Raw genomic sequence first — 27,961 nt, 5'->3', positions numbered from 1 at the left:
CTGGTTTCAAATGGATTTGTAAGTTATCCGTGATGGAGTGCCCGTGTTGTGTTTGTATAGCGTGGGTTCCATGCAAGGAAACTGGGTTGGTGTTAAAGTTACACGTAGGACTAGAGCCGTAAAAACCCTGTTTTGTGTTTAGTTTACATAAGGATTAGGGAGATTTAATTAAGAAAGGGGTTCGGACTCCCAACTCGCACGTTTGCTTTCACATAGACTCGTTGTCATATATGAAACTGTTACACTGTTGTCGAATTGGTGCTTTCGTGTTCTTTCCACTGGAATAAATGTAAGTAAAGCATTCGTCTGTTGCTACAATCAAAATATCCTTGAAACACACAACTTGAAATGCACTTGGCTTTGATTGTTGTGTCAGCACAAATGATTATAGAAATACACCCACTGCACTGTGCACGTGTGGGAGCGGTTTACAGTATCAAGAACAGCCAGGTCGAGGAAAAGTGTGCGTGTTAAAGGAAAGAGAGTGCACGAGTAGACATCGGTGTGCATGTCCGCGGGGAATGCTTGAAAGGGAAAAATAGAACTGCTGTACCAGAGTACCTGCTTATTTTGAGAAGTGCCAGTACTCTCTAATTACAACTATCATGTTTCTCTTGAGAAATGCAGATACTCTCCATCGCAAAAATTTAAAAAATGCTGGTACCGGCCCAGTTAAAGCACTCTTAACTTGCATATGTTGTTTTGTTTGTTTAAAGTGTTGCATGTATAAAAAAAGAGTGGAGGGAACAGGAAAGTGAAAGCGACCGCAAGACAGGCAAGAGAGTGAAAGCGACTAGAGGGAACAGGAAAGTGAAAGTGACCAATAGACAGGCAAAAAAGTGAAAGCGACGGCAAGACAGGCAAATGTAAACAAGTGCAGGCGGCCATGCTAATTAGAAACAGATGGCCCCTGCGCGCCACTGCTCGCTCCTGCAAGGTGGATGCCACCACACGCACAAGTGTTACAAAAGTGCAGACCAATTCCAAAAGATCATCTCCTAGAGCAGCGCATGCACGCTGCGCTAGGCTTGACCTAAAAAGGGACATTTCTTTTACTGCCTCTGGTCATCTACTATAGGCTCAACTCTGTTAAGTCCAAAACATGTGGGAATATTTCTACTTGGTATACAATATGAGTTATTATGCCTAACTTACAGCAGTAGGTCTGTGTACTGGTATGATAACTTTTCACCCTTTTCTTTGAGATCACACATTAGAAATTGGCAGGTATTTGTTATTTATTTTTTATCATGCAAAATTAGCCAACTTGAGTAGTTCAAGTGTTCAATGAAAAGGGAGTTTGTATTGTTGAATATATCAATACCCTGTCCATTTTCTTTGCACTAGGGTAACCCCCTTGACAGTGTGAGATTAAAAGTATAATTACCATCTTTTCTTAGGACACTTTTACAAATGCAAATGGAGTAACAACGCTGAAGGATGCAAAATTACACATGCTGGCAGCAAAACAAAGAGAATTATCATAGCTGAGTGACAGCAGGGAGAAAAAGCCACTGCGCTAAGGAAAAAGTGGTACAGTTATTAAAAAAGGGCCACAGAAAGGCATTTTTCCAATGTGCAAACTCAGCCTGCATATTTATAAGCAAGCTTGTGGTAAGGTAGCTAGAAATTATTTTGAAGCCCATGGAAATATTAATGTAGGCATGTGAACCAATGAAAGAGTCAGTACTGCGGTAATGTATTTTGTGGTGTTTGCCAGATAAAGCTTTCTTTTAAATAAGTTTTTACTTTTTCTTAAAAAGGTAAAACTGATGGTCAGAATTGCGAGTGAAGAAGAATACTTCATACAAGTTATCATATTATCATTTAAGATATTTTATACAGCGCACATCTAACTCCAGTGAGCAGCTAAAAGCCTTTACTGGGAACAATTTGCATTGCAGGAGGAGTGTCTCAAACACGAGATGCTTTACATGTACCAATTTACTGTGTCTTGAACCTAATTGAAACCTGAGTACAGAAACCAGGGTATGAGAGGAAAGGACTGTGGCTATGTAATTTTCTCAGTGCACAACAGGATTGCTATTTTTTTACTTCCCACAGTTGCACATCACACATCTTTATATATTAGGGTAGTGACTAAATCTCTTTCAAAATATGTTGAGGACAACGAATTGCTGGACGAAGTCCAATTTGGGTTTCGCCCCGCACACGGACCGAGACTGCATTGGTGACAGTCTTGGATGACCTGAGAATACGGGCCGACAGTGGTCAAGCAGCCTTTTTAGTGCTGATTGACATGTCGGCCACGTTCGATACAGTCAACCATCAGATCTTGAATAAGAGATTGAAGGAACTGGGTGTGGTAGGCAAGGCGCTGGACTGGCTGCATTCTTATCTCTCTAATAGGCAGCAGGCAGCGGCTCTGTCGCCGTTTATCTCTCAGTACAGTGATGTTAAAAGGGGGTCCCACAGGGCTCGGCTATCAGCCCAGTCTTGTTTAATTTATATCTTCACCCTCTTATTGTTCTAATAAAATCATTCGACACTGATGTCATTAACTATGCGGATGACACTCAGCTTATCTTTGCTGTTGAGGGCAACAATGCCATGTCTCTGGAAGAATTCCACAACTGTATGTACAGAACCGCAGAATGGCTGAAAGTGAATTCCTTACAATTTAATGAGGAAAAAACTGAAGTCCTGTGCTGTATGGCAGGTAGAATTCAGCGTCCTCTTCCAGCAGATTTCTGGCCTGACTCGGCTAACAACTCCTTAGTGCCCGCTAACATGGTGCGTAATTTAGAGGTGCTGATGGATAGCAATCTACAATTGGATTCCCAGGTGAAAAAAACGGTGAGCACCTGTCTATCTCTGCTTCGAGCTCTGCGGAAGATACTCCTGTTTCTACCCACTATTCCTAGATCTCAAGTGGTACGGAGTATTGTTCTAAGCAGAATAGACTATTGTAATGCTCTACTTTTAGGTGCCCCAGCCTCTTTGACCAAGAAATTACAAAGAATACAGACCATGGCCATTAAATCGACCACGGGGAGCCTCCGCCTTCCTGGCCCTTAAGGACCTACATTGGCTGCCCGTTGTGCAAAGAGTCCAATTTAAGGCACTCTGTATTGTCTATAAGGCAATACATAAAGCTGGGCTTAAAGTACTACAAAGGAAATGTGTATGGTACTCTCCTGCTAGATCTCTGCGCTCTTCCTTCGCGAACCTGGTCTGTGTCCCCCATGTTAAGAAAGCCCGTATGGGAGGCAGATCCTTCAGTTTCACAGCATCTAGACTGTGGAATGCACTGCCTCTGGAGCTCAGACAACTGAACACCTTGTCACGCTTCAGAAAGGAACTGAAAACTAGACTGTTTCCTCAAGACTAGCTCTTTGTCTATCTCAGTTCTGATACTCGCTGATTGGTAATATAAGCGCCAGGATACCCTTGGGGTGACAGCAGCACTACACAAGTGTACCTTACATTACATTACATTTTGAGGCACAGGGAGATAAAGGGGCAGATGCATCAAGTTAAGTAATTGCGATTCCTTAATAGCGATTATTAAGGAATCGCTATTAAGGGATCGCAAATGCCTATGGATGAAGGCTTCGCTAAAAAAATTACGATTCCTACACATTTCCTAATAGCGAATAACAAATTGCGATTCGCTATTAGGGAATGCTTTCCCATTCGAATGGGAAACCATTCGCAATTTGCGATTACCAAATAGGTAATCACAAATTGCAAATGCAATTTCAAGGGTGCCAGGGTGCCAAAAGGCCACCATGATGCACCCCCAAAATTGGCATGTGTGCACATGTGGCGCGCACGCCACATGGATCTTAAAAAAATGCAATTTTGTGCGTTTTTCTAAGGAATTGCAAATTACCATCAACTTGAAGTTGATGGTAATTTGTGAATCCTTATTGTAAAGTTGCATTCTGAGAATGCTTCTTGCATTGCATTTAAGGAATCGTAAATTGCGATTCCCTACCTGCATTTGCAAAATAGGTAATCACAAATTTTGCGATTACCTATTTTGCGATTACCTATTTTGTGAATGGCTTTGGGCTTGATGCATCCCAAAAGGCTAATTACTGGTCACAAAGGGGCCGATTGTGCGAATCGGCTTGTTTGCGCCTGGTAATTAGCTTGATGCATGTGCCCCAAAGAGATTTGCCTAGAACCATAATTTTTAGTCATGTGCTGAAGCCAGGACTAGAAGAAAACAAGTTACTTACCTGTAACTGTAGTTCTCCAGTATTGGAAGCTTTCATAGATTCACATGCCTGAATCATTCCCCGTCGTCGAGACGGGAGTCTCCGGTATATAACAAAGCTATGCTTAGTAGTAAAGCAAACTGAAAAAAGGCCTAGGCCCACTTTCCTTTTGCAACCCATTACATTTGTTATGTAAAAAGGACCAAACTTTTCTCTGAACCAATCAGAGCCCCTCACCCTCTAGAACCCTCCTGAGAGAACCTTTTGCCCTTCAGATTTTCACGCACTTGTGCATAAAATACTTACTGTGCCACATCCAAGGTGAGCCTCTCAGGGGAGGAGGATGGGTTGCATGTGAATCTATGAAAGCTTCCAATACTGGAGAACTACAGTTACAGGTAAGTAACTTGTTTTCTTACTCCAGTATTGGAGCTTTCATAGATTCACATGCCTGAATCAGAATAGCAAGCAGTGATATAACACAGCACATTTGTCTTCTGCATTCTTACATCATGCAAAACGGTATGAATAATCTTATACATAGTAAGTAATAAAAATGTGCATTTGTGAGCAAAAATAAAGGAAGGAGGGATGTAAAGAGGCTCACCATCTAAACGTCTCCAGATGGTGCAGAACTATGCCGCGAGGCTAATTCTGAATCAACCAAGGCGACCGGCAGCTTCTCCCCTACTCAGGAAACTGCACTGGCTTCCAGACACCCAGCGCTGTGCATTCAAAACCGGGTGTATGATATTTAAGTCCTTGCACTGTAAAAGCCCCAAATTCATCGACCTACTAATCACCAGATACACACCACCCCGCAATCTACGCTCACTCCATCAGGGCCTCCTCCAGACGCCTTCTTTCAAACTTAAGCGCGCTGGAGGTCGCAGGTTTGCAACACTGGCCCCTCGTTTATGTAACACCTTCCCTCTGGAGATCCGGAACTGTCAAGACCTCCTCTCTTTCCGGAAAGCCTTGAAGACCTGGCTCTTCAGACAAGCACTGCAATAACCCTCTTTCCTCATTCATGTCTATGTTACTGTCAATCTTAGCGCCAAGAAACCAATCGGTGATAGTGTGCTTAACAAATATCTTAATAACATAACATAACCGTCAATGGATGATATTTCTCAGAACAGCTTCTCCCACCACCACATCTGTCTCAGCTGTCACTTTCAAGCAGAAGTGCCTGGTGAAGGTATGCGTGGATGTCCAGGTTGCTGCTCTGCATATGTCCTGGATCGGCACTCCTGCAAACAACACAGTGGATGTGGACACTGCCCTCGTTGAGTGAGCACGAACCCGTGCATTCAGAGGTTTTCCAGCAGCTTGGTGACAGTAGACAATCGCACTGGAAATCCATCTGGCAATCCCTCGTTTTGATAAAGGGAAACCCTTCCTGGGTGCGCTATAAGCGACGAAGAGCTGTGAGGACTTACGAAAAGCTCTAGTTTCCTGCAAATAGAATTTGAGACATCGCTGAACATCCAGTGAATACAGTACTCTTTCTGCCGCTGTCACTGGTTGAGGAAAGAAGCGTTTCAATACTAACGGTTCATTTAAGTGAAAGTCAGTTGGCACTTTAGGAATTAACTCTGGGTTAGTTCTAAGAATCATCCTGTCTTCTTCAAACGGCAAAAAAGGAGCTTGAATCTTGAGAGCCTGTAGTTCTTCTACCCGTCTTGCTGATGTCAAGGCGATGAGAAGCGCCACCTTCCATGATAGGAATTTCAAATCTGCTCTATGTATAGGTTCGAAGGGTTGTTTCATTAGCTGAGATAGCACTATATTTAAACGCCAAAGCGGTGGTGGTGGTTTCATTGGAGGAAAAACTTTGAATAGCCCTTTCATAAACTGTTTGATGATCCTTGCAGACCATAAGGATGGACCCGAGGAAGACCTCCTGTAGCAGGATAATGCAGCTAAATGCACCTTAATAGAAGCATGAGCCAATCCTGACTTGGCTAGAAGTAAGATGTATGGGATAATTTCATTAGGTGCCGCAGTTAGAGGATGAATGTTATTTCTCTGACACCATAGACAAAATCTCTTCCATTTCATTCTGAAGGTATTGTTGGTACTATCCGCCCTAGCCTTGGAGAGGATTCTCTTACATTCCTCTGGGATTTTCAGATGTTGAAATTCACAGTGTTCAGGAAAGAGGCCGCTAAGCGCAAGGATTTCGGGTCCAGATGGAGCACTTGTCCCCGGAACATTGTCAGAAGCGACAGAATTGGTCGGAGACGAACTGGACGATCCTCCGACAGCAGCAGGAGTTCTGTGAACCAGTGTTGTCTGGGCCACCAAGGGGCTATCAGGATTAGCCTGCACGGTTCTTTCTTGATTTTCACAGGCAGTCGGGGCAGGAGAGGAATTGGAGGAAAAACGTAAGCAAAGACGCCGGACCATGCCATCGAAAACGCATTCCCCCAAGACCCCTTCTGGAGAAGCCAGCTTGCGAAGAACCGGCATTTCCTGTTCTGTCTTGTGGCGAAGAGGTCTACTGTTGGTGTTCCTTATCTTCCAAAAATGCTGTCCAGGATCCCCTGATCCAGCTCCCACTTGTGGCAGGACGATTTGAGCCTGCTGAGAGTATCCGCTTTGATGTTCAGATCTCCCGGGAGATGTTCTGCTGTCAAGGATATCCCCTGCTGTAGCGCCCATTCCCATATTCTCTGGGCCTCCTGAGACAGGGAGAGTGATCTTGTTCCTCCTTGCTTGTTTAAGTAGTGCGTTGCCATAGTGTTGTCTGTTCTTATAAACACCGGTGAGCGCCTTATTCTTGGTAGGAAAGCTTGCAATGCAAGTCGGATTGCCCTGAGTTTTAGCAGATTTATGTGTAATTGCTGCTCGTGCAATCTCCAACGACCGCTGACTTGAAGGTCCTTAAGAAAAGCTCCCCATCCCTCTAAGGATGCATCTGTAGTCACTACCAATGGAGCTGGTTTTGAAAGAAATGACAGACCCTGAGAGACATTTTCTTTTTGCGTCCACCATGTCGCTGCTTGGACCATGACTGGTGTCACTTGGATTGTGTCTTCGAAGGATCCCTCCACTTGATGCCACTGAAGATCGATCTGTTCTTGCAACGGGCGCATCCTTAACCTGCAGTGAGGCACGAGGTGAATACAAGATGACATCATGCCCAGTAATGACTTGTACTTGCGTACTGAAAGATACTTTCTTTTTATAAAGTCTTGGAAGAGAGACACAATCCTCAGTTGCCTTTCTTTGGAGGGAAATGCCTTGTTTCTTTCCGTATCCAGTATTTCTCCCAGAAACGTGATCAGTTTTGTCGGTTGAAGGGTTGATTTTCCCTCGTGCAGAGTCAAACCCAGTTTGGCAAATACTGGAATTAGTTTTTTTTCCCAACGAAATCATTCCAAGCATCCGTTTCGGCTTCTCTTCGATCGATAAGAGGGGGTGAGATAAGTCCCGGGGCCCATGAGGGTTTTTGAACTTTACTTAACAGATGGAACTTAACAGATGGATGAGAGGAGGCCATGTTTTGATGAACTGCGTGAGTATGGTTCAAAAGAGGGTAGGCCTGTGTTGACGCCCTGGCCTGTGTTTCCGATGGTGCTTTGACTAACCAGTCGTCGAGGTGAGGAAATATTTGATAATTTGCTTCCTCAACACCGCCACCACTGGAGCCAGGCATTTTGTGAATACTCGAGGTGCTGACTTTAGGCCAAATGGCAGTACCTTGAATTGATAATGCTCTCCGGCTACCATGAATTAAAGGTACTGTCTGTGTGAAGGATGGATAGGGACATGAAAATACGCATCCTGCAGGTCTAAAGTCGTCATATGATCCCATGGGTTCACCAGTAGAAGGATGTCCTGAAGAGACACCATCCTGAAAGATTGCTTTTTGAGCTAGGTGTTTAGGGATCTGAGATCCAGAATGGGACGCCATTGGAGGATGTTTTTTCTGATCAGAAAAAATCGGGAGTAAAATCCCTTTCCTTTTTGGGAATTCGGTACCGGTTCTATTGCTCCCTTTCGGAGCATTGGCCGAATCTCCTTCTGGAGTTGATGCAGATGATTGACCTTTCGATGCACCGGTGGCATACAAGGAGGTGTCTGTTGAAATTCTAGAGTGTGGCTGAATCGAATAAGTTGAGGACGCATTGGTCCGTTGTTATTTTTTGGCAATTTTGAAAATAATGAGCAATCTTTCCACCCAGGGGAGCACTTGATCTTAGAGGTGTTGATGTAGCCAGAGATTGAAGGTTGTCATTGTCGTCGGGTGTTGTCGTCCACTGATGACCTCCTTTGCCTCTCGGAGTCGATTTCAAATAACCTCCTGATTGATGCTGAGAATACTGCTGGCGGTATGGCTGGGATGAAGCGGAGTAAGAGGAATATCTCCCCTGCTGATATCCTCCTCTATAGGAAGACTGCCCTCTACCTCTAGAGCCTCAAAAAGGAACTTTTCTGTATTGTAGAGTTCCCAATGCTTTCGCAGTATCCGTATCCTTCTTGATACTCTATAGTGTGTCATCAATATGTTTACCGAATAAATCTTCACCATTGAAGGGAAGGTCTAAGATCTTATTTTGCACTTCAGGCCTAAAAGCAGTCGCTCGTAGCCATCCTTGTCTGCGCAGAACTGCCGCTCTTCCCAGAGACCTAAATGCCATGATCGCTATATCCATAGCGCCGTCTATGACTTCCGCCAAAGTCCTCTGACCCTCCAAAAGAATTTTCCTGGCCTCTTGTTTCTCTGGCTCCGGCACCCGGTCAATATAAGGCGACAGGTCACACCACATTTGCCTGTCGTATCTTCCTAGAATAGCGAGGGCATTTGCAGCTCTCACCAGCAGGGCAGACATTAAGGAAAACCTCTTTCCTGCGTTGTCCAGCCTCCTACCCTCTCTGTCTGGTGGTATTGTAATTGGAGCTGACAGATTTCTCGATTTCTGCTGCGCCGCCTGCGTAATCACTGAATCCGGTTTTGTATGACCCAAAAGACACGCTGGTGCATCTAAAGGCGCTTTATATTTCTTATCTAGTCTGGCTAGAACCGGAGTCACTGTAGCCGGCGTCTCCATAACCTTCAAGCCTTCTTCCCAAATATGACTAACGATAGGCAAGGAACGAACAGATCTTCGATAGGGTTCCTTAAAGTCATATAAGAAACATTCTGCCTTATCCTCCATCATGGTAAGTGCGAATCTTTTAGTGGCTCTTTCCATTAGGTTATGAAAACCGCCAATGTCCTCTGGTGGAGAGTCCACCGGTTTCGGAGTAGGAGTTGAAGGAGAAGGAATGAGACAGTCGTCCCATTCTCTACTAAGTTCTGCAATTTCTCCATCTTCATGGTCATCGTCCGAGGTATCTGGATCACGTTGAGATCTTGGTGGTGGAGACCTAGGAATGGACTCCAGCAAGATCTCCCTTCTTCGTACTGGTGTACCCGGTACAGAGCGAGGTCGAGGCATAACCTCAGGAATTTCCTGAAAGGTTTGAGGCACTGGATACCTTCTTCTATAATCCTCCAACATGCTCTGTAGATCTTTCAGTAAAGATGATGGCACACTAGTCATCTCCTCATGATGCTCTTGGTGGAATTGCTGCTGTTCTTGGGGATGATGGTGAAACTCCCCATATTCTTCCTCCGAATCTTCCTGATATTTCACTCTTAATTTGCGAAGGACTACTTGCATATCCAAAAGGACGACCTTCCTCTGAGTCCTCTGAGTCCTCCTCTTCCAGAAGGTGACAAGGGACTAATGGAGAAAGTTTGTTTGGAGACGTAATTTCTGGCGTTATTGTCCTTTTCCAGGATGAAAACCTCTTTTCCGGGGTCTTTTCTCTCGTCGACATCCCCGTCCCCGACGTCGACTATATTATCGTTGTCGACGCTATTGTCGACGTTTTAGTAACCGTCGACGTAGTCATCGTCAACGCACCTGTCGTCGTCACCGGCGTCGACGCCGAACCCGTCGTCGATACTGCCGTCGATGGTGAAAGTGTTGACGGCGTCTTAGCAACAGTCTTTACCTCCTGTTTCGTTGACGATGATGGTGTTTTCGTTGTCGACGATGTCATCTTCCTCGTCGACGTCCCCGTGTACGGTGTAGATCCTTTCACTTTCTCCTCAGAAGGTGTAGAGGAAGTCTTTTTGATGGTAATCTTGACCCTTGGAGGAGATTTTGAAGGCTCTGAGGCAGTTTTCTTCCCCTGTTTCACCTCAGAAGCAGAACCCTTCTTCTCCTTAGTTTTGCCTGAAGGAGATTTTGAGGGACTGCGCCCTGAAGACCCTGGAGTGGTCTTTTTTGGGGCCTTCTCAGGTCTCTCACCTGAGGTATGTGCCTGAGGAGATCTACTCCTTTTTTGAGATCTCCTAGACGAAGATGACTCCTCCTCACTCTCACTTGAGAGGATCTGTTTTCTGGCTTTAACTTTCTGGAGCCAAAGAAGTAATCTTCCCTCACGATCCCTCAAGGTTTTATTTGAAAAGGTTTGACATACCTTGCAATCCTTTGCCTGATAGTCTGGATAGAGGCAGTATATGCAGTCTTTGTGAGGGTCATCTGTATAAAGCCTTTTTTTTAGAGCAGGTGGCACAAGCTCTAAACAATCCTTTCTTCTCTTTATCAGTCATGATAGAGGAATAAGGAACTTCAAAAAGAAGAAACTAGAAAATGAGAGAACCTCAAATCCCAGTCAAAGTAAGATGAACTGAAGAGTTTGATTAGAGCTCAAAGGAGACTCCCTAGCACAACGTGCGGTAGAAAATCTGAGGGGCAAAAGGTTTTCTCAGGAGGGTTCTAGAGGGTGAGGGGCTCTGATTGGTTCAGAGAAAATTTGGTCCTTTTTACATAACGAATGTAATGGGTTGCAAAAGGAAAGTGGACCTAGGCCTTTTTTCGGTTTGCTTTACTACTAAGCATAGCTTTGTTATATACCGGAGACTCTCGTCTCGAAGACGGGGAATGATTCAGGCATGTGAATCTATGAAAGCTCCAATACTGGAGTAACTGGTGCTTTTAAGATGGAAGTTAAGAAGCTAAACTAGTAGTTAAAATTTCCTCTCCACTCAGATGTGTGGCAAGGATACTATTGTGGGTCTGTGGCATTGAGCTATTCTCCAAAAGCCATCACTACTAGAAAATTACATTAATTTCTCTTTTATCTTACAGTGACTTTTAACAGAAGTTTCGGTTAAATAGCAATGAAAAGGCAGTGAAGACATAACAGGAGAAAACAAGAAAGAGAGAAACAGGAGACAGGAACATGGGTACTCTGTTAGCTTTCCTTACATCCAAGGTTTTACCTTCGAGTCTCTCTCTTGTCTCTTCATTCTCAGATGTTTTCTCATCAGCCTTTTCCACTTCAGGCTTCTCAATCTCTGCAGGGGTTGCCAATCTGACGATTGATGCTAAAAATTAAAAGAGCACAAGTACCTGACTTAAAGATCAATTCTCTGGCAAATAAGTTTGCACTTTAGTCTATCTTACATGAGCATTAGCATATCAGTACTGTCTCCTCTGCAATTTAAGTATACCTGTTTTCTCATCTTTAAAAGAGGGCTCTGTATCTTGCTCTTTTTCTGGCAATGACTCTGGTACTTCAGCTTCTGGAGGTTTTTCCGGTGGCTGTCCCTCTTCTTTCTCGCAAACTGGTGGAGGTACAGGTGTAACCGTGGGGCTGGTCCTCTCGTCAACACTTGGCACCTTCAACAAACAGCCAAAGAGAGTATTATGGGAGTAAGTGAGAAGAGAGGGGCATTAAATGGCAACACAAATCACATATAGGAATCTTTTTATTGCAGTTGGGCACAATCTTTGGTGAAATGCAGCACTTACGGTAATTTCTCTCTCTGCAAGTGATAGTAAAAAAGGAAAGCAACACAATGGGCAGAATCATTTGTTTAGATCTAGCATTTTCTTTCGAAGCACATAAGAAAGGAAAGCAATGTGAAGACGCAACTTATATTGTACCAAATTTGTTCATCAACCGGCAAAATGTGACACAGTGACCGAATACCCTTTTAAAAAAAGACACACATACTTCTTAAATATAATAAACAATATACTCACACTAGCAAAATGAAATGAGTTACTCACTTGTTACTCATGTTCTCCAGCGTTGGTTATCTCTCATATATTCACCTGCTTGAATCATTCTGTTTCGTCAGGCTGGGAATGCCCAGTAATTTTAAATAGCAGTAAACAGTACTGAAGTGGCCAAACTCCTCCAAGTCCTTCTTTGTTTAGTGGTTCATCCAGTTCCTTTGAAAGAACCCAAACCTCAGCCAGTGAGTGATAAGTGCTGAGCTCTCCTTCTCCCTGTCCAGTGAGTGATAAGTGCTGAGCTCTCCTACTCCCTGTAGACACCATCACAACGCAGATTTCATAGCAAAAATGTGAGGAGTACATGTGATAAAAGTAAGATTCTAGCCGGGGAGGAGGGTGAGTCGCATATGAATTTATTAAATATACCAATGCTGAAGAAATTGAGGTAAAGAAAGAACTAGTTTTGTCTCCTGCATTGGATCTTTCATATATTCACATTTTTTAATCAGAATAGCGAGCAGTACACACCATTAGAATAAAGCAGGAAGCAAGTTCATCTTCATTGAAACAGGCTACGGAGGAATGCCTACCCCAATGCTCAGTCAGCTGCTGCAGTCACATTCAGGCATTAGTGCCAGGTGAACATGAGCCTGCTCTCCTACTCTTTCATGTGGTTGCATGGTAGGCGTCTTGCAAAGGCAACCAGTGTAGAGAGCAGCAGCCATAGCCATGCTCCCGATGGAAGGTGCCCTTACTCTGCCTTTGAGTATAGACTACCTTATATGTAGGTTGACAGTCAAAGTGCAATGTCTCATTTGGGCTGGTGTCGGCCTGGTTCTAGATGGTCAAAGGACAAAAACAACTGGCCTTATGTGCATTTATTATTCACTTTGAATCTGATGCACCTGCCAACATTCAGCAAGTGCAAATATTTCTTGGATATTCTGCTGGATGAGGGATATTGAGAAAAGAATTACAGACACATTCAAATTAAGCTCTTTAGGGCTTGGGCACAAGCTTTATGTTTGTTGGTAATATGACTGTGTCTTTGGTAAATCATTAAAATGGAGCTTGGTTCAAAGGGAGACAGCATGAGTTCACTCAGTACCGTATTCAGCTCCCATGACACTGGAGGGTGTGGTACAAGTGAGATGATCCTAAAAAGCCCTTTCATGAACTGCTTTATGATCCTTTGCAAAAACAAAGATGACACTGCTTTCTATTGCCCTAGCTCATGAAATTGCTGCAATATGGATTATCACTGAAGAATAACTCAGACCACATTTGGGTAGTTCCAGCAAGTAGGGAAACACTTGTTGGGGCTATATGGATATTGGGTTAAAAGTAAAACCCCGGTCTTTGAACCGTGGGCAGAAACATTTCCATTTGGTGTTGTCGGTCTTCATAGTTGCTGGTGCTTGTGTATACTCCAGTATGTGTCCGCAGTCTGCTAGAATGTCTAAACAGCCAAGCTCTAGGTGGTCATGTACCAGGCTGCCAGGCTCAGTGACTCAAGATTATGGTAATCCTTTATGTCTGAATAGGAGCCTGAGATGTGTATTTAGCTGGATTGCTGGCTGTGTGGACATCCTCAGGAGGGCGTAGTTCCAGCACTGCTAAGGCTGAACCAGGGCATTGAAGATCAGGTAACAGTAATCTGTCTTTGCCGCCCTCAGCACTGTAGGGATCAGAAGTAATGGACAAAAGGCGTGTTTGAAGATTTTCAGCCATGTCATCAAAAGGAATATCACACAGCACTCAATTACAACATGGTATGTAAGAACATGTTTTTACAACACGTTGTACTTTTACAACGCATTATTTTACCACATTGCCACGTTGTACTTTACCAAGCAAAAGTGCTGGTAAGTACCCTTTTTTGTTTGGACCACATTGTAAAGGCATCTTTAAAATAGGCTATGTGGTTGTTACTTCAGTGGCAAAGACTGTGTGGTAATGGTGCTGCACGTTAAAAAACTCATTCTCAGTAAAAAACTCATTGTCGTTTTGGCATACCTATACAAAGGCATTGTCTCAGGACTCTGGTTGTCAGAACCTGCTTGTGTAGCAGTGGCATTAATAGTGAATAGATCTAGTGTAGGAAGGGCTCACACATGACAGATGTAATCTAATTGGTATAAGTGCACCTTCCATTTGTGCGAGTCTGAGAGAGCATTGCAGAGAGCATCTGCCCAATCATTCTAGTATCTTAGGAGATGTTCGACTTTGAAATCCACCTTGTTGGAGCCGACCCAATTCCACAGAATCTGTGCCTGCTCTGACAAAGAATGGGATCTTGGTTCTCCCTGCTTTGAGAAGTAGTTTGTTTTGTCAGTTCTGATGAGCATGCTTTTTCCGCTAGTCTCGGGAGGTGCAATTGCAGGTCCAGCGTCTCCATATTTGACCAGTGGCTTCTGGTCATTAGTTCTTGCATGTGGGCTCTTCAGCCCTCCATGGATGCATCCATGGTCACCACTATTCTGTTTATCGTAAGGTGAAATGGGAGGCTTGGGTTGACGTATGATGAGAATCTCCACCACAGCAACGTATGTTTGAGACTTCTGGTCACCAAGTCTGTATTGTCCCATTACTCCTCTATTTGACTCAAATCACAGTCCAGCTCATGCAGTATGGGTCTCTTCCAGAGTCTGCAAAAGTGTATCAGTTCTATACAGGAGGGCATGAGGCCTAGAAGGGACTAGTACATTCTGGCAGAAAATGCTTGTTTGGAGCAGAACACATTCGCAAATGACTGCAGTTCTGCCATTTTCTCTGCTGAAGAAAAGGTATTCCTCATCTCCGTGTCCAGGATGGCTATCAAAAACTGAAGTATCCTGGCTGGGTCTACTGAAGATTTTTACCAGCTTAGCATCAAACAAATGTTTTGAACCAGCTGAAGCCGACAGCTGCAGAGAAATGTTGCTCTCCCTTTGATGAATCTCTGACGAGCTAATTGTCCAGAAACTGGTATACCTTGAGGCTCAGTCACTGCAGGAGGTAGATACCTGCGCTAGAGCCTTTGATAATTTAAAAAGCAGATAAAAGTCCAGAAAAAAGTGCCTTAAGTTGATAGTTCTGCCCAGCACTGAAAAGCACAAGTATTTCCTGTGGTTTTGACAAATTCAGATGTGAAAATAAGCATTTAGGGAGGTAAATTATTTCCTTCCTGAAACAGCAGAAGAACCAGGAGGCTCCTCCAAAAAGAATTCTTTCCTTAGGAACTTGTTTAAATCTCTGCGGTTCAGAATAGGCCTCCATTGTACCACCTTATTAGGAAGAATCCTGAGTAGAATCTCTGATGTCCTTTGCACTTTCAGGTTGGTCTCTGTTGCTCACCCTAGAAGTAGGAGGAGGCTCTTGAGTTGTAGCTACCTAAGGTGTAGCTGGGTCTCCTTTCTTGGTGGGTGATTTGGTGGTCTTTGAACAAATTCTTGGGTATATCCCAAACGTCCTATCTACAGCACCTAATGGTTCAATTTTATGGACTTCCCAAGCAGGGGCGATAAGAAAGATTAATTTCCAACTGAATGTGTCTCAGAAGATGGAGATTCTCCACAGAAAACAGATGAAAACATCTCAAAATATACTGAAAGATAAAGTAAACCTGTTAGAAGTCCAGGGAAGGCTACCATGGTATCAGGTTGTAGTCAGGAATACATATACATAGGTTAGAGCAGAGCTGTTCTGGGTTTCTTCCCCTCTCACTATGTGCAGTAGAAATCTGGGCCATGGTGGCCTCCAGAGGGAATAAGGAGAGCTCAGCACTTCCACCTCATTGGTTGAGCCTTGGGTTATTTCAAATAAGGCAGATGTGCTACTAAACAAGCACTGTTTTTCAGGCCATTGGCCATATTAACACTGCTTACTGCTATGTAAGGTTACTGGGGATTTCTTGCATGACGATGAGGAAAGCATGAGAACATATTAAAGATCAAATGCTAGAGAAGGTGAAGTACACTCTCACTCTGCTATGAAAAGAACAGGACAAACCTCAGAATCCGCTGGGTCATTGCACCTGATTTCCTTCTCTTCCATCCTATCTTCCTTGGCTTCTAACTCTTCCTTTTCAGTTGATGCTCCTCCATTATCACATTTATCACTAGGTGCAGGTGTGGCTGGGAGGAAGAAAGGCCAGAAAAGAACATTACTTACATTTAGTACTACTTTTCATGTTATTTAATGCATGGATTATCCCCGAATTCCCTAATGTTAGCTAACTTGATCATACAACCATTATACTGAAAGGTCTTTAAAATATTGTGCTGATATATTTTAGAACACTCCCGCAAGAGGAAATGGTACAAAACATTCCAAACAAAAGATAGCACATGATATCTATTTACGAGGCCCATAAAAGCGAAGGAAATGTTACCTACCTGTAATTCTAGTTCATCCCCCACCCGGGACATTTTTATTAAAAGAAACGGATATCCATAGCCTATCTGCAATAACTTCCACCCCACATGGATGCCAAATTAGTAGTTATTGAAGAAAAATGAATATTTTTCCTTTTTTTAGTATGACCCTTACCCACTCTAATATTGTCAGACTTCGTCATGGGATCCATCCTGCCATTAAAAGCCAGGATGACCTCAGCCATATTCCAGGGAGCACTTTAGACATTCTTATGGTTGGGCAGTCTAGGAAGAATAAAAATACTTCAGACAGACCTAGGTGGTCTGGGTGGGTATAGTTGAAAAATGCATCTTAATAGGGGTTTAAGATATAATAGTCCCATGGTGCTAGCATGTCAATATGTTTCAGTTCCTAATCTATGGCCTCTCTGGTCCAGGGCTTTTGTCAGGACATTTCAATGTTAATTGCCCCTGTGTTATATACACTTTGTTTAATGTAGTTAGAGCATGCAGTACTAAATTGCATGCAAGGTGAGCAATTTCACTCGCCTTATTGTAGGATCACTGTTCCTGAAAAAGAAAGTGAGCAAAGCATCATTAACATTCCACATAATGTTCACAATGTGTAGGAACCACTATGAGGAGAGGAAACGGAAGTAGTCCTTGTCTGCTTCCCAGGGCACATGGCTGATGGTATTGGTGATCAATAACTAAATGGTAATAATTTAGTATTGCATGCCCTATATAAATATAACAACGTATAAGTGTATATAACACCAGGGTAATTAACAACGAAATGTCCTCATGAACGCCTTGGACCAGAAAGGCCATAGAATAGGGGCTGAAAGTGTTGACAGGCATGCTACAGTCATAGAACCATTATATCGTAAATCCCCATTAGGATAAATGATTAATCTATACCCACCCAGACCACCAACAAAGGGATACCTAGGTCTGTCTGAGGTATTTTTATTCTTTCTAGACTCCCCACTCACAAGAATATTAAAAGGCCTTCCTAGAACATGGTTGAGCCCATCCTGGCTTTTAGGGGTCAAGTTGGACCCGATTATGAAGCATGCCACTATTAGAGTGGGTGAGGGTCATACTGAAAAAGTAAAAATTCCTTTTTTAGGTCTCGCCTACGCAGCGCACATGCGCTGCATACGAGGGCCTTTAGCAGTTGCTCTGCTCATTTTCAAGCACACACTCTCATCCACCTTGCGGGAGCGAGCAGGGTAGCGCCACAAGCACGAGTGCAGTGCTTGAAAATGAGCAGACTGCGCGCGCGCACCACTCCCGGGCTCGCCTCTTGCTCCCCCTCTCTCTCAAGCAGGTAAGCAGAACAAAAGCAATTCTAAAACAGAGCTGTTTTTTCAATGCTCATGTCTGCCTCTGAAACCGACCTTGGTTTGCATTGTATAGTTTATTAACGTTTCCACATCAGAAACATGTCAGAAAGGTTTTGCTGTTGTTTCACCAAATCTTTTATTTCATTACTGACAGAAGGTTCATAACTTGAACACACTTAAGTTTAATTCTGTTGGGACTCTGCTGTTCCATGACATCTCCTAGATTCCGAGTTTTGTGACTGCATGCATTTAACGTCTTGTCTTGTGACAGTTGACATTGACATAGACTCCATGTGGTGTAAATTAAGTTAGTCAGTCAAAGAATCTTTATTCGATTTAGTTAAAAATCATACAAAGAGAATAAAAACATTTATATACAAATAAATTAAGTTAATTCAGGCTGTTGACTAGCACATGTGGGGAGCTGAGAAATACAGCCAGGTTTCACAAGACAAGTCAGTACACAAGATTTCACCGAGCACACACGCACCTGAACAAACTGGGCGTCTAGATAAAAGGAGCTTAAAAGGACTGAACACCGGAGGCAAACTTGTTTCTTTTCTTTGTGAGCCACTCTCACTGCAGGCACAACGTGTTTTTTTTTATTAGAGGAGCATTGCGCTTTAATGCGCTTTAAATTTTATTGGGCCTCTTTCTGCTCTCCCATATGCCCCCTTCGAGATCCTCTTCTCCATCCGCATTCTGCCAGCACCCTCCTACCTAATAGTCATCCACCACGTCCACCACCACCACATCCACCACCACCACCACGTCCACCACCACCATCACATCCACCACCACCACGTCCACCACCAACACATCCACCACCACATCCACCACCATGTCCACCACGTCCACCACCACCACGTCCACCACCTCCACCACCACCACCACGTCTACCATGTCCACCACCACCACGTCCACCACTACCACGTCCACTACCACCACCACCACCATGTCCAGCACCACCATGTCCACCACCGCCACGTCCACCACCACCACCATGTCCACCACCACCACGTCCACCACCACCACCACGTCCACCACCAACACATCCACCATGTCCACCACCACCACGTCCACCACCATGTCCACCACCACCACGTCCACCACCACCACGTCCTCCACCACCACCACCACATCCACCACCACCACCACATCCACCACATCCACCACATCCACCACCACCACGTCCACCACCACCACGTCCACCACCACCATCTCCACCAAGTCCACCACGTCAATCACCACCACCACCACGTCCACCAACACCATGTCTACCACCACATCCACCACCACCATGTCCAGCACCACATCCACCACCACCACATCCACCACCACCACTACGTCCACCACGTCCACCACCACTACGTCCTCCACCACCACCAACACATCCACCACCACCACGTTCACCACCACCACGTCCGCCACCACATCCACCACCACCATGTCCACCACCACATCTACCACCATGTCCACCATCACCACATCCACCATGCCCACCAGCGCCAGGTCCACCACCACCACATCCACCACCCCCATGTCCACCCCCATATCCACCACATCCACCAGCACCACGTCCATCACCTCCACCACCACGTCCACCACCAGGTCCACCATGTCCACCACATCCACCACCATGTCCACCACATCCACCACCACCACCATGTCCACCACGTCCACCACCACCATGTCCATTTCTACCACTACATCCATGGTTTGCATCCTTCCTCTCTGACAGATCCCAAATGATCAAAATAGCGAACAGTCTTTCTTCTCTTGTGGCGGTAGGTCAGGGTGTTCCTCAAGGCTCTATACTTGCACCCACATTGTTCAATCTCTACTTAGAACCACTGGGAAACCTCCTAAGCAAATCCGGGATTCACTATCATCTCTATGCAGACGACACTCAACTCTACCTCAAGGTTGCCTCCACTCATGATCTCTCCTTCCTAAGCTCTACTCTGCACTCCATCCAAAACTGGATGTCAACTCATCAATTGATTCTGAATCCCTCCAAAACTGAATTCCTCCTCTTCTCCTCCTCACTCTCTCCCCCCCCCAGTTCAATCATGGATGGATCAGATGAATCTACTAAACAATAAACCCATCATTGTCGACAGCGCAAAATCCCTTGGAGTCATTCTAGACAAAAAACTCAATCTAACTCCCCACATCAATTCTATTGCAAAATCTGCTCGTTACCAACTGCGCCTTCTTTGGAGAATCCGACGCTTCTTCCCGGAGCAGGACCTTATAACCCTGGTGCAATCGCTGGTCCTCTCCAGACTAGACTACTGCAATTCTCTTCTTACTGGCCTCCCCAAATCTCACCTGTCCCCACTTAAGTCTGTTTTCCATTCAGCAGCTCGCTTCATTTATGGGGCCAAAAGAAGCAATCACATCACACCGATGTTATCTACCCTTCGCTGGCTTCCCTTCGAGGCTAGAGCTATCTACAAGACCGCTTGTATCACCCACAAAGCCTTGCACTCCTCCTCTCCTCGCTACCTGGCGAATAAACTGAAACTCTCTGGAGGCGCTAGACCCTCACGCAATGCGGAGAATCTTCTACTTGAACCTCCCACTTTCAAGAAGGAGAGAACAATGGCCCAATCCTTTTCAGGCAACGCAGTGAGAATCTGGAACTCCCTTCCGCCTCAGCTCCGGACCACCGCCTCCTCCCAGGCCTTTAAAAGGGACCTCAAAGTTCTCCTCCTCCAGAGACACCTCCAAAAGTAATTCACGTCCTCTTGTTATTTGGAGGAAGACTTCCCACTACTGATAATTTCCACGAACATGGAAGGGCCTTCCCAGGGTATTCCTGGGGTTGGAGTGTCTGCCTCTTTGGAGTATTGTCCATGTACTTGTGTTTGGTGCCCTTGTGTAACATGCACACACCACTTTGCCCTTGTAACACACGGTTTGCTACCTCTCACATGTTTTTACCTTTGATACTGGCACAAGTGCCACCTTTGCCTACATAACGCTTGTTCTTGTGCCTGAGTGTCTAGCACCTTTTGCAGTATTATACCTCAAATTATACTTTGTTTTCTCTTGTAACTGCACACTTGTCACTTTTTCCTCCTGTGCACTTTTTACTACCTCATGTATTTTTGGCTGCTCACAATTTTTACTACCTCATGTATTTTGTTTGCTCACAATTGTCACTATTACCTTTACTACCTTATGTATTTTTGGTTGCTCACAATTTTTACTACCTCATGTATTTTGTTTGCTCACAAATGTCACTATTACCTTATGTAACGTAACGTATGCTTTTGTAATCTGTTCTTTTGTAATGTTTCTCATTATGTTTCATTTCTGTTCCTTTTGTGAAGCGCTCTGACACCCTCGGGTAAAGTCCGCGCTATATAAAAATGCATAAATAAATAAATAAATAAAATCCACCACCACCACATCCACCACCACCATGTCCACCACCACCATGTCCACCACATTCACCACCACCACCTCCACGTCCACCACCATCAACACGTCCACCGCCACCAGATCCACCACCACGTCCACCACCACCACCACGTCCACCACCACCACCACATCCACCACAACCACCACCACGTCCACAACCATCACCACGTCCACCACCACCACCACATCCATCACCACCACCACTCCACCACCACCACCACATCCACCACTACCACATCCACCACCACCAACCGTGACAGGTAAAGTGTCACTGGAGGGCAGGGGTAATAGGAGTGTCAACCTCCGCTGTACATGGGACACCACATCCACCACCACCACCTCCACGTCCACGTCCACCACCGCCACCACGTCCACCGCCACCACGTCCACCACCACCACATCCACCACCACCACGTCCACCACCACCACCACCACGTCCACATCCACCACCATCTCCACCACCACCTCCACCACCACCATGTCCACCACCATCACCATGTCCACCACCACCACCACCACTCCACCACCACCACCACATCCACCACCACCACGTCCACCACCACATCCACATCCACCACTACCAACCGTGACAGGTAAAGTGTCACTGGATGGCAGGGGTAATAGGAGTGTCAACCCCTGCTGTACATGGGACATTTAAGGATGCATTGGGTGCGAGAAGATGGGAATACTGGCTAAAAGTATTACACCAGACCCAAGATACATTTTGAAGAGGCGCAATGTCACAGGGGCTCCTGTAAAAGCACTTGCAGCATCTCTACATCACAGTTGCATACCTGCACAAGCCACTCACTTAAAACAAGCATTGACATACCCAATAGGTCTCGCCTTTGGGACCTTAGTGTATAGCCATGCAACACTTGATGTTGTTGCACCAAGGATATTGTGCTCGATAACTAAACACTTATAAGGTCCCAAAGGCAAGACCTATTGGCTATGCCAATGCTTGTCTTCCTTAACTACTGACTGGGCATCCACATAGGATACGAGTTATTCCAGATAGGCAAGGGATACCCCGTGTTTGTTTTTGTGTTGTAACATTAGGGAGAGTGTATCCCGCGGGTCAATTCACTCAAAGGTCTGCCCCTCCCTTCCAGTAGGCGGGGCTCCACTGGGGCTCTCGCCTATTTTTGTAGAATTGTCATTAAAGTCATAAGCACTGAACGGGGTCCTGTTACACTGTTTGACTCTGTAATATGGTACAATACTGCCATCAAAACCAATAACACTAACCCGGGCCACATACTAATCTGCCCACATGGATACACCTTTTGATGTCACTGAGAAACATTTTACAACTATTTTTGAACTTTTGACCCATAGAAATAACAACAGATCAGTCTCTGCATCAACAAGGCTCCTTCAAGAATTATGGGATTTCATTAAGAGTAAAACATGATGATATTTCTTCAATCAGCTACTAAATATTCCCATATTCGAGGGAGCCCTATTAATATTCTTGTGACCGGGGAGTCTAGAAAGAATAAAAATAACTCTGACAGACCTAGGTATCCATTTGTTGGGGGTCTGGTGGGTATAGATTAAACATTTATCTTAATGGGGTTTAGGATATAACGGTCCTATGACCCTAGTATACCCGGCGAACAAGTTACTTACCTTCAGTAACGATATATCTGTAAGAAACATTAGTTAGTTATAGATTCCTTACCCTAGAATTACCCCCAGGCGTCAGACTGGATCCGGAAATTTTTCGTCAGCAGTACCTCTGCGCGTTGGAAGGTGGCATCGCTCGACTCTGCATCTACCATTGGCGTTGTGTCTACGGGATGACTTCGCAGTAGCTACTTAGACGCCGCCCTCGCGTGCTGACGTCAGTTCCGTACACGACTTTTAGTGCCAGGAACGCAGAGCCGTGCAAGACACTGACCACTGGTGCACAAAACTAGGGCCCTGAAATGATAACCTTAACCCTAGAAATCAGTTCACAGAACGGGGAGGATGGGTGGGGCAGTAAGGAATCTATAACTAACTAATGTTTCTTACAGATATATAATTACCGAAGTTAAGTAACTTATTCATCTGAAAGAAACACGTTAGTTATAGATTCCTTACCTTAGAATAGATACCCCAGCAATACCAACCCTGGTGGTGTGTCTGCGAACTAATCTCACACCAGAAAATACTGGACCACAGAACGGCCAAAGAAGCAGTCTCTCCGGACCTTACTGTCAAGGCAGTAGTGCTTTGTAAATGTGTGCAGCGAGGCCCACGTAGCTGCCTGACAGATGTCATTTAAAGGAATGCCTCGTCCTAGAGCAGTAGTTGCCGCAATCGCCCTGGTAGAATTGCCGAGCAGCCCCACTGGAAGCTCCTTCTTTTCTAGAGAATAGCAGGCTTTGATACACAAAATGGCCCACTGGGAGATAGTTTGTGTACGGCCCAACCTTTCTTTGCACCCACGTATCCAACAAAGAGTTGGTCATCCACCAGGAACTGTTTGGTGAGATCCAAATAAAAGGAAAGAGCACGTTTTGGGTCCAGACATTGGAGCCTCTCCTCCTCTTTCGACGGATGCAGAGGCAGGAAGAAGGTGGGCAAAGTGATGGTCTGCCCGATGTGAAAGGCAGTGACAACCTTGGGCAAGAAGGTTGGACGAGTCCTGAGCACCACTTTGTCCAGATGAACAGACAAGAAAGGAGGCTTAGACGAAAGAGCCTGGAGCTCACTCACTCTCCTCGCAGAAAGCAGTCTTGAGGGTGAGAAGGCTGAAGGGACAATTGTAAAGCAGCTCAAACGGAGCGCACATTAAATAGGTCAGTACCAGATTCAAGTCCAACTGAGGCATAACGAAGGGAATAGGAGGAAAGAGGTGAGTTATGCCTTTCAGAAAACGATTTACCACTGGGGACTTGAAAAGAGAAGACTGATCTGGAAGCCTTAGGATGGCAGAGATGGCCGAGAGATAACCCTTAATAGCACCCAGAGCAGAGCCCTGCTGGGCTAAGAAAAGAAGGAACAAGAGAACCTCAGAAAGAGGGGCAGAGAGGGGTTCCACAGCCTTTGCTGTACACCATGCCACAAATTTGTTCCACCTGCAGGCGTATAACATCTTAGTGAAGGGACGCCTGGCTACCAAGTTTACATCACAGACTTCAGGAGGTAAGTCACACGACGTCAACTGCCACCGCTCAAGCTTCACGCAAGGAGGTGGAGGCTGGCCTGGTTTGGGTGGAGGACCGTCCCCTGGTGCTGCGAGAGAAGATCCTCCTGAAGAGGTAGTCGGATTGAAGGATTGATGGCCATGCTGAGCAGCTCGAGATACCCGACCCTTCATGCCCAATCCGGAGCCACAAGAATGACGTGGGCCCAGTTGCGCTTGATCTTCTTCAGCCCTTTGGGCAGAAGTGGCATAGGCGGAAAGGCGTACAACAGACCGCAACTCCACTCGCGATGAAAAGCGTCGCCTAGCGTGTGCTGCCTTGGAAATTCCAACGTGCAGAATTGCTGCCATTGTGCGTTCCCTTTGGTGGCGAATATATCTAACCAAGGCTCTCCCTGCTGTAGAAAGAGGCCTTGCACCACCTCCGCGTTCAGACGCCATACATGATGCATCATGCACCTGTGGTTGAGTTTGTCCGCCCTGGCGTTCAGAGAACCTGCCAGGTGTTCAACCACTAGGGATGTGCCCTGATGTTCCAGCCATGCCCAGAGGCAGAGGACCTCTTGACATGGGGTCCACGACCCCACCCCGCACTGTTTGTTGTAGTACCACATGGCGGTGGTTTTGTCTGTGAACACCTGCACTACTCTCCCCTTGACAGAGGGAAGGAATGCCTTCAGCGCAAGACGGATCGCCCAAAGCTTCAGAAGGTTGATATGGAGTCTGGACTCCGCCAGAGACCAGAGGCTCTGGCCTCTGATCATCGCCTCTCCCATGTGGCCGCCCCATCCCAGAAGGGATGCATCCGTCACCACTGTGTAATCTGGTTGGGGAGGGGAGAGGGACCTGCCGTCAACCCAATCCTTGTTCGTGAGCTACCACTGCAGTTGTTGTGCAGTGCCCTCCGAGATCTGAATGCAATCTGACAAATTCCCCTGATGCTGCGCCCACTGGAACTTCAGATCCCACTGCAGAGCCCGCATAAGCCACCTGGCATGATTGACCAGCAGGATGCAGGAGGTTACGAGGCCCAGCAGCCTCAGGGTCAGCCTGACCGAAACCCGGGATAGAGGCTGAAAAATCAGAATCATAGCCCGAATATCCCGACTTGCTGTTCGGGAGGATAGACCCGAAACTGCGTTGTGTCCATAACTGCTCCGATGAAGAGGAGCATCTGAGAGGGAATCAGGTATGACTTTGGCACATTGATGGAGAACCCCAGCGAATGCAGGAGGTTGGCCGTAGTCTGGAGGTGGGAGACGACTGCCTGGGGCAAGGCCACCTTCAACAGCCAGTCGTCGAGATAGGGGAAGACTGAAACCCCTGATCTGAACAGATGAGCTGCGACCACCGCCATCACTTTCGTGAACACCCGAGGGGAGCTGGTAAGGCCAAAGGGGGAAACAGTAAACTGAAAATGCTCGTGGCCTACCGTGAACCTCAGGTAACACCAGTGGGCCGGCAGAACGGGGATATAAAAGTAAGCGTCCTGCAAGTCCAACGCTACCATCCAGTCTTCCGGGTTGAGGGCAGACAAGACCTGAGCAAGTGTTAGCATCTTGAACTTCTCCTTCCGGAGGAAGCGATTGACGTCTCTGTGATCAAAGATAGGATGCAGCCCCTTGTCCTTCTTGGGCAGCAGAAAGTAGCGGGAGTAGCAACCGCGACCTACTTCTGGTGGTTACCTTGGCCAAGAGAGCCGCAACTTCCTGTTGGAGAAGTGCCAAGTGATCCTCCGACATACAGTGGTATTGCGGTGGCATGGCTGGAGGGGGAGACTCAAAGGGGAAGGCATAGCCCCTACGGACTATCTGCAAACCCCATCTGTCCAACGTGATGGTGCGTAAGTGGGGGAGGTGATGGCAAATCCTGCTACCCACAGGCGTTTGATGGGCCTGAAATGTCGGACTAGAAAGGTTTAGAGGCTGCGGCAGAGGGGGGGTTGGTGGACAGGCCTGCCTGCTGGCCCCCTGAACCACGGCGTTGGTTCCCACGTCCTCTGCCGTATGGAGCTTGCTGCGGCCAGTGGCTTTGGGCAGGAAGTAGTGGGGCACTCCTTCCGTAGGCACAAAAGGGGCGAAAAGCAGACTGCGCCAGACAACTGGAGAGGCCCAAGCACTTGGCCATAGCCCGTGAGGGGGCCAAGGCAGACAGCCTCCTGGGGAACCTGGTAGGTGCACCCAGGCTGGACAAACGTCAACATTGAAACCTGGGTGGACCAGTTAGAAAAGGATTTTGTGCTAATACTAACTGATGTGGTTCACAGAATTTACTAGAAAACGTTGTGTCACTGGCCATTTTCCCATTTCCCTTTTCCTCCACCCTACCCAAAGTCACCGTTGTGTATATATTGTATATATATTTTTCACTTGCACGAATATCACAGAGCACCAAAACGTCACTTTCCTCACATTTGATGCGCCGTTATGTACTGTTTACAGCCTTGTAAATTGTGAATTTAGGGTAATTATAAATGAAGCTAATTTATAAAAGTTTTTGGATATACCCTATTATGGTTTGGATTTGCGTTTCATCTTTAAATTTGTTGTTTATATAATGAATAAATTGCTGAATACTCAGAATATTTTGAAGGAATAAGGAAAACCCGACAGAACCAATTGTAATACTTCATACCATTGCCCAGGTTCTGAGAGATACTGGGTTACCCCATTGTGATTTCTGTGAGAAGTTTGCCTGATATATGATGCTCACTAGTTCTAGTGATCACCTTGTATCAGTCCAAACAACCCTTATGGTGATTGGTTGTAAGTCAACCTTATAGACCAGCTATCCTAATGGTAGCATGGACAAAGCAGTCTTAGGCTAAACTCTTTTGGCATGTGAAGCCAGCTGTTTTACCACAATATAACCCCTTGAATACCAGATGAAAGGACACCACACAGGTTGTTATGAAAATAAACAATATATTTATTAATAACAAACACCTCTGAACTCTTTATGAGATCAGAGGGCTAAGCACATGACAATCTCTTAGGAAAAATACAATAAGTTGCACAAAATTACAATGGTGCCCTAGGGGCACGGCAAACCATATACTAAGTAAGTGGAATGAGATAGTCGATTGAAGGAATGGAGCTGTCCAGAGGCTGTAAGATCGCTGGGACTACGCTACCCTAACTTTAGGTAAGTAATAGGAGGCCCACGGAACGCGTGTGCAGAGTGTGAACTCACACGCGAGATGCGTAACAACGTCTATGGAAAGTACAGTTCAAGAAAAAGGTAAGTACGGACAATCCTGACTAGTTAGGACTAAAACGACCGTGGAACTGGACACTAGGAGAGTCAATCTACCCTTGAGCACCGAAATGCTCTTGTTACCTCACCCACGGGCTGCGGGTGCATAGGTGCAAAGTCGTGTCGGGTTCCGGAGTTGAAGTCTATGGAGCCTGGAAGAAAAGATGCTGCACGCGACCAGGAGGAAGATGTCCGGTGTGATCCAAGGATGGAT

At 45.7% G+C, this 27,961-nt stretch overlaps 1 protein-coding gene across 8 annotated transcripts in view; it reads right to left on the bottom strand.

Moving 5' to 3' along the window:
* Nucleotides 1-27,961, bottom strand: part of CHD3 (chromodomain helicase DNA binding protein 3) — a 1,139,027-nt gene that overhangs the window by 198,794 nt on the left and 912,272 nt on the right. For all 8 annotated transcript variants that reach the window (XM_078670235.1, XM_078670239.1, XM_078670240.1 and 5 more), the window contains 3 exons: nucleotides 16,208-16,332; nucleotides 11,707-11,875; nucleotides 11,476-11,580 (listed from right to left, as the gene is read on the bottom strand). In XM_078670235.1, the coding sequence (XP_078526361.1) occupies nucleotides 11,476-11,580; nucleotides 11,707-11,875; nucleotides 16,208-16,332 (399 nt within the window). The remainder of the gene's footprint in view (nucleotides 1-11,475; nucleotides 11,581-11,706; nucleotides 11,876-16,207; nucleotides 16,333-27,961) is intronic.

The sequence above is a fragment of the Lissotriton helveticus genome, chromosome 12 (genome assembly GCF_964261635.1).
Source record: "Lissotriton helveticus chromosome 12, aLisHel1.1, whole genome shotgun sequence".
Taxonomy (NCBI): domain Eukaryota; kingdom Metazoa; phylum Chordata; class Amphibia; order Caudata; family Salamandridae; genus Lissotriton; species Lissotriton helveticus.
The sequence above is the reverse complement of the archived record's forward strand: the minus strand, read 5'-3'. Positions and strand labels throughout refer to the sequence as shown.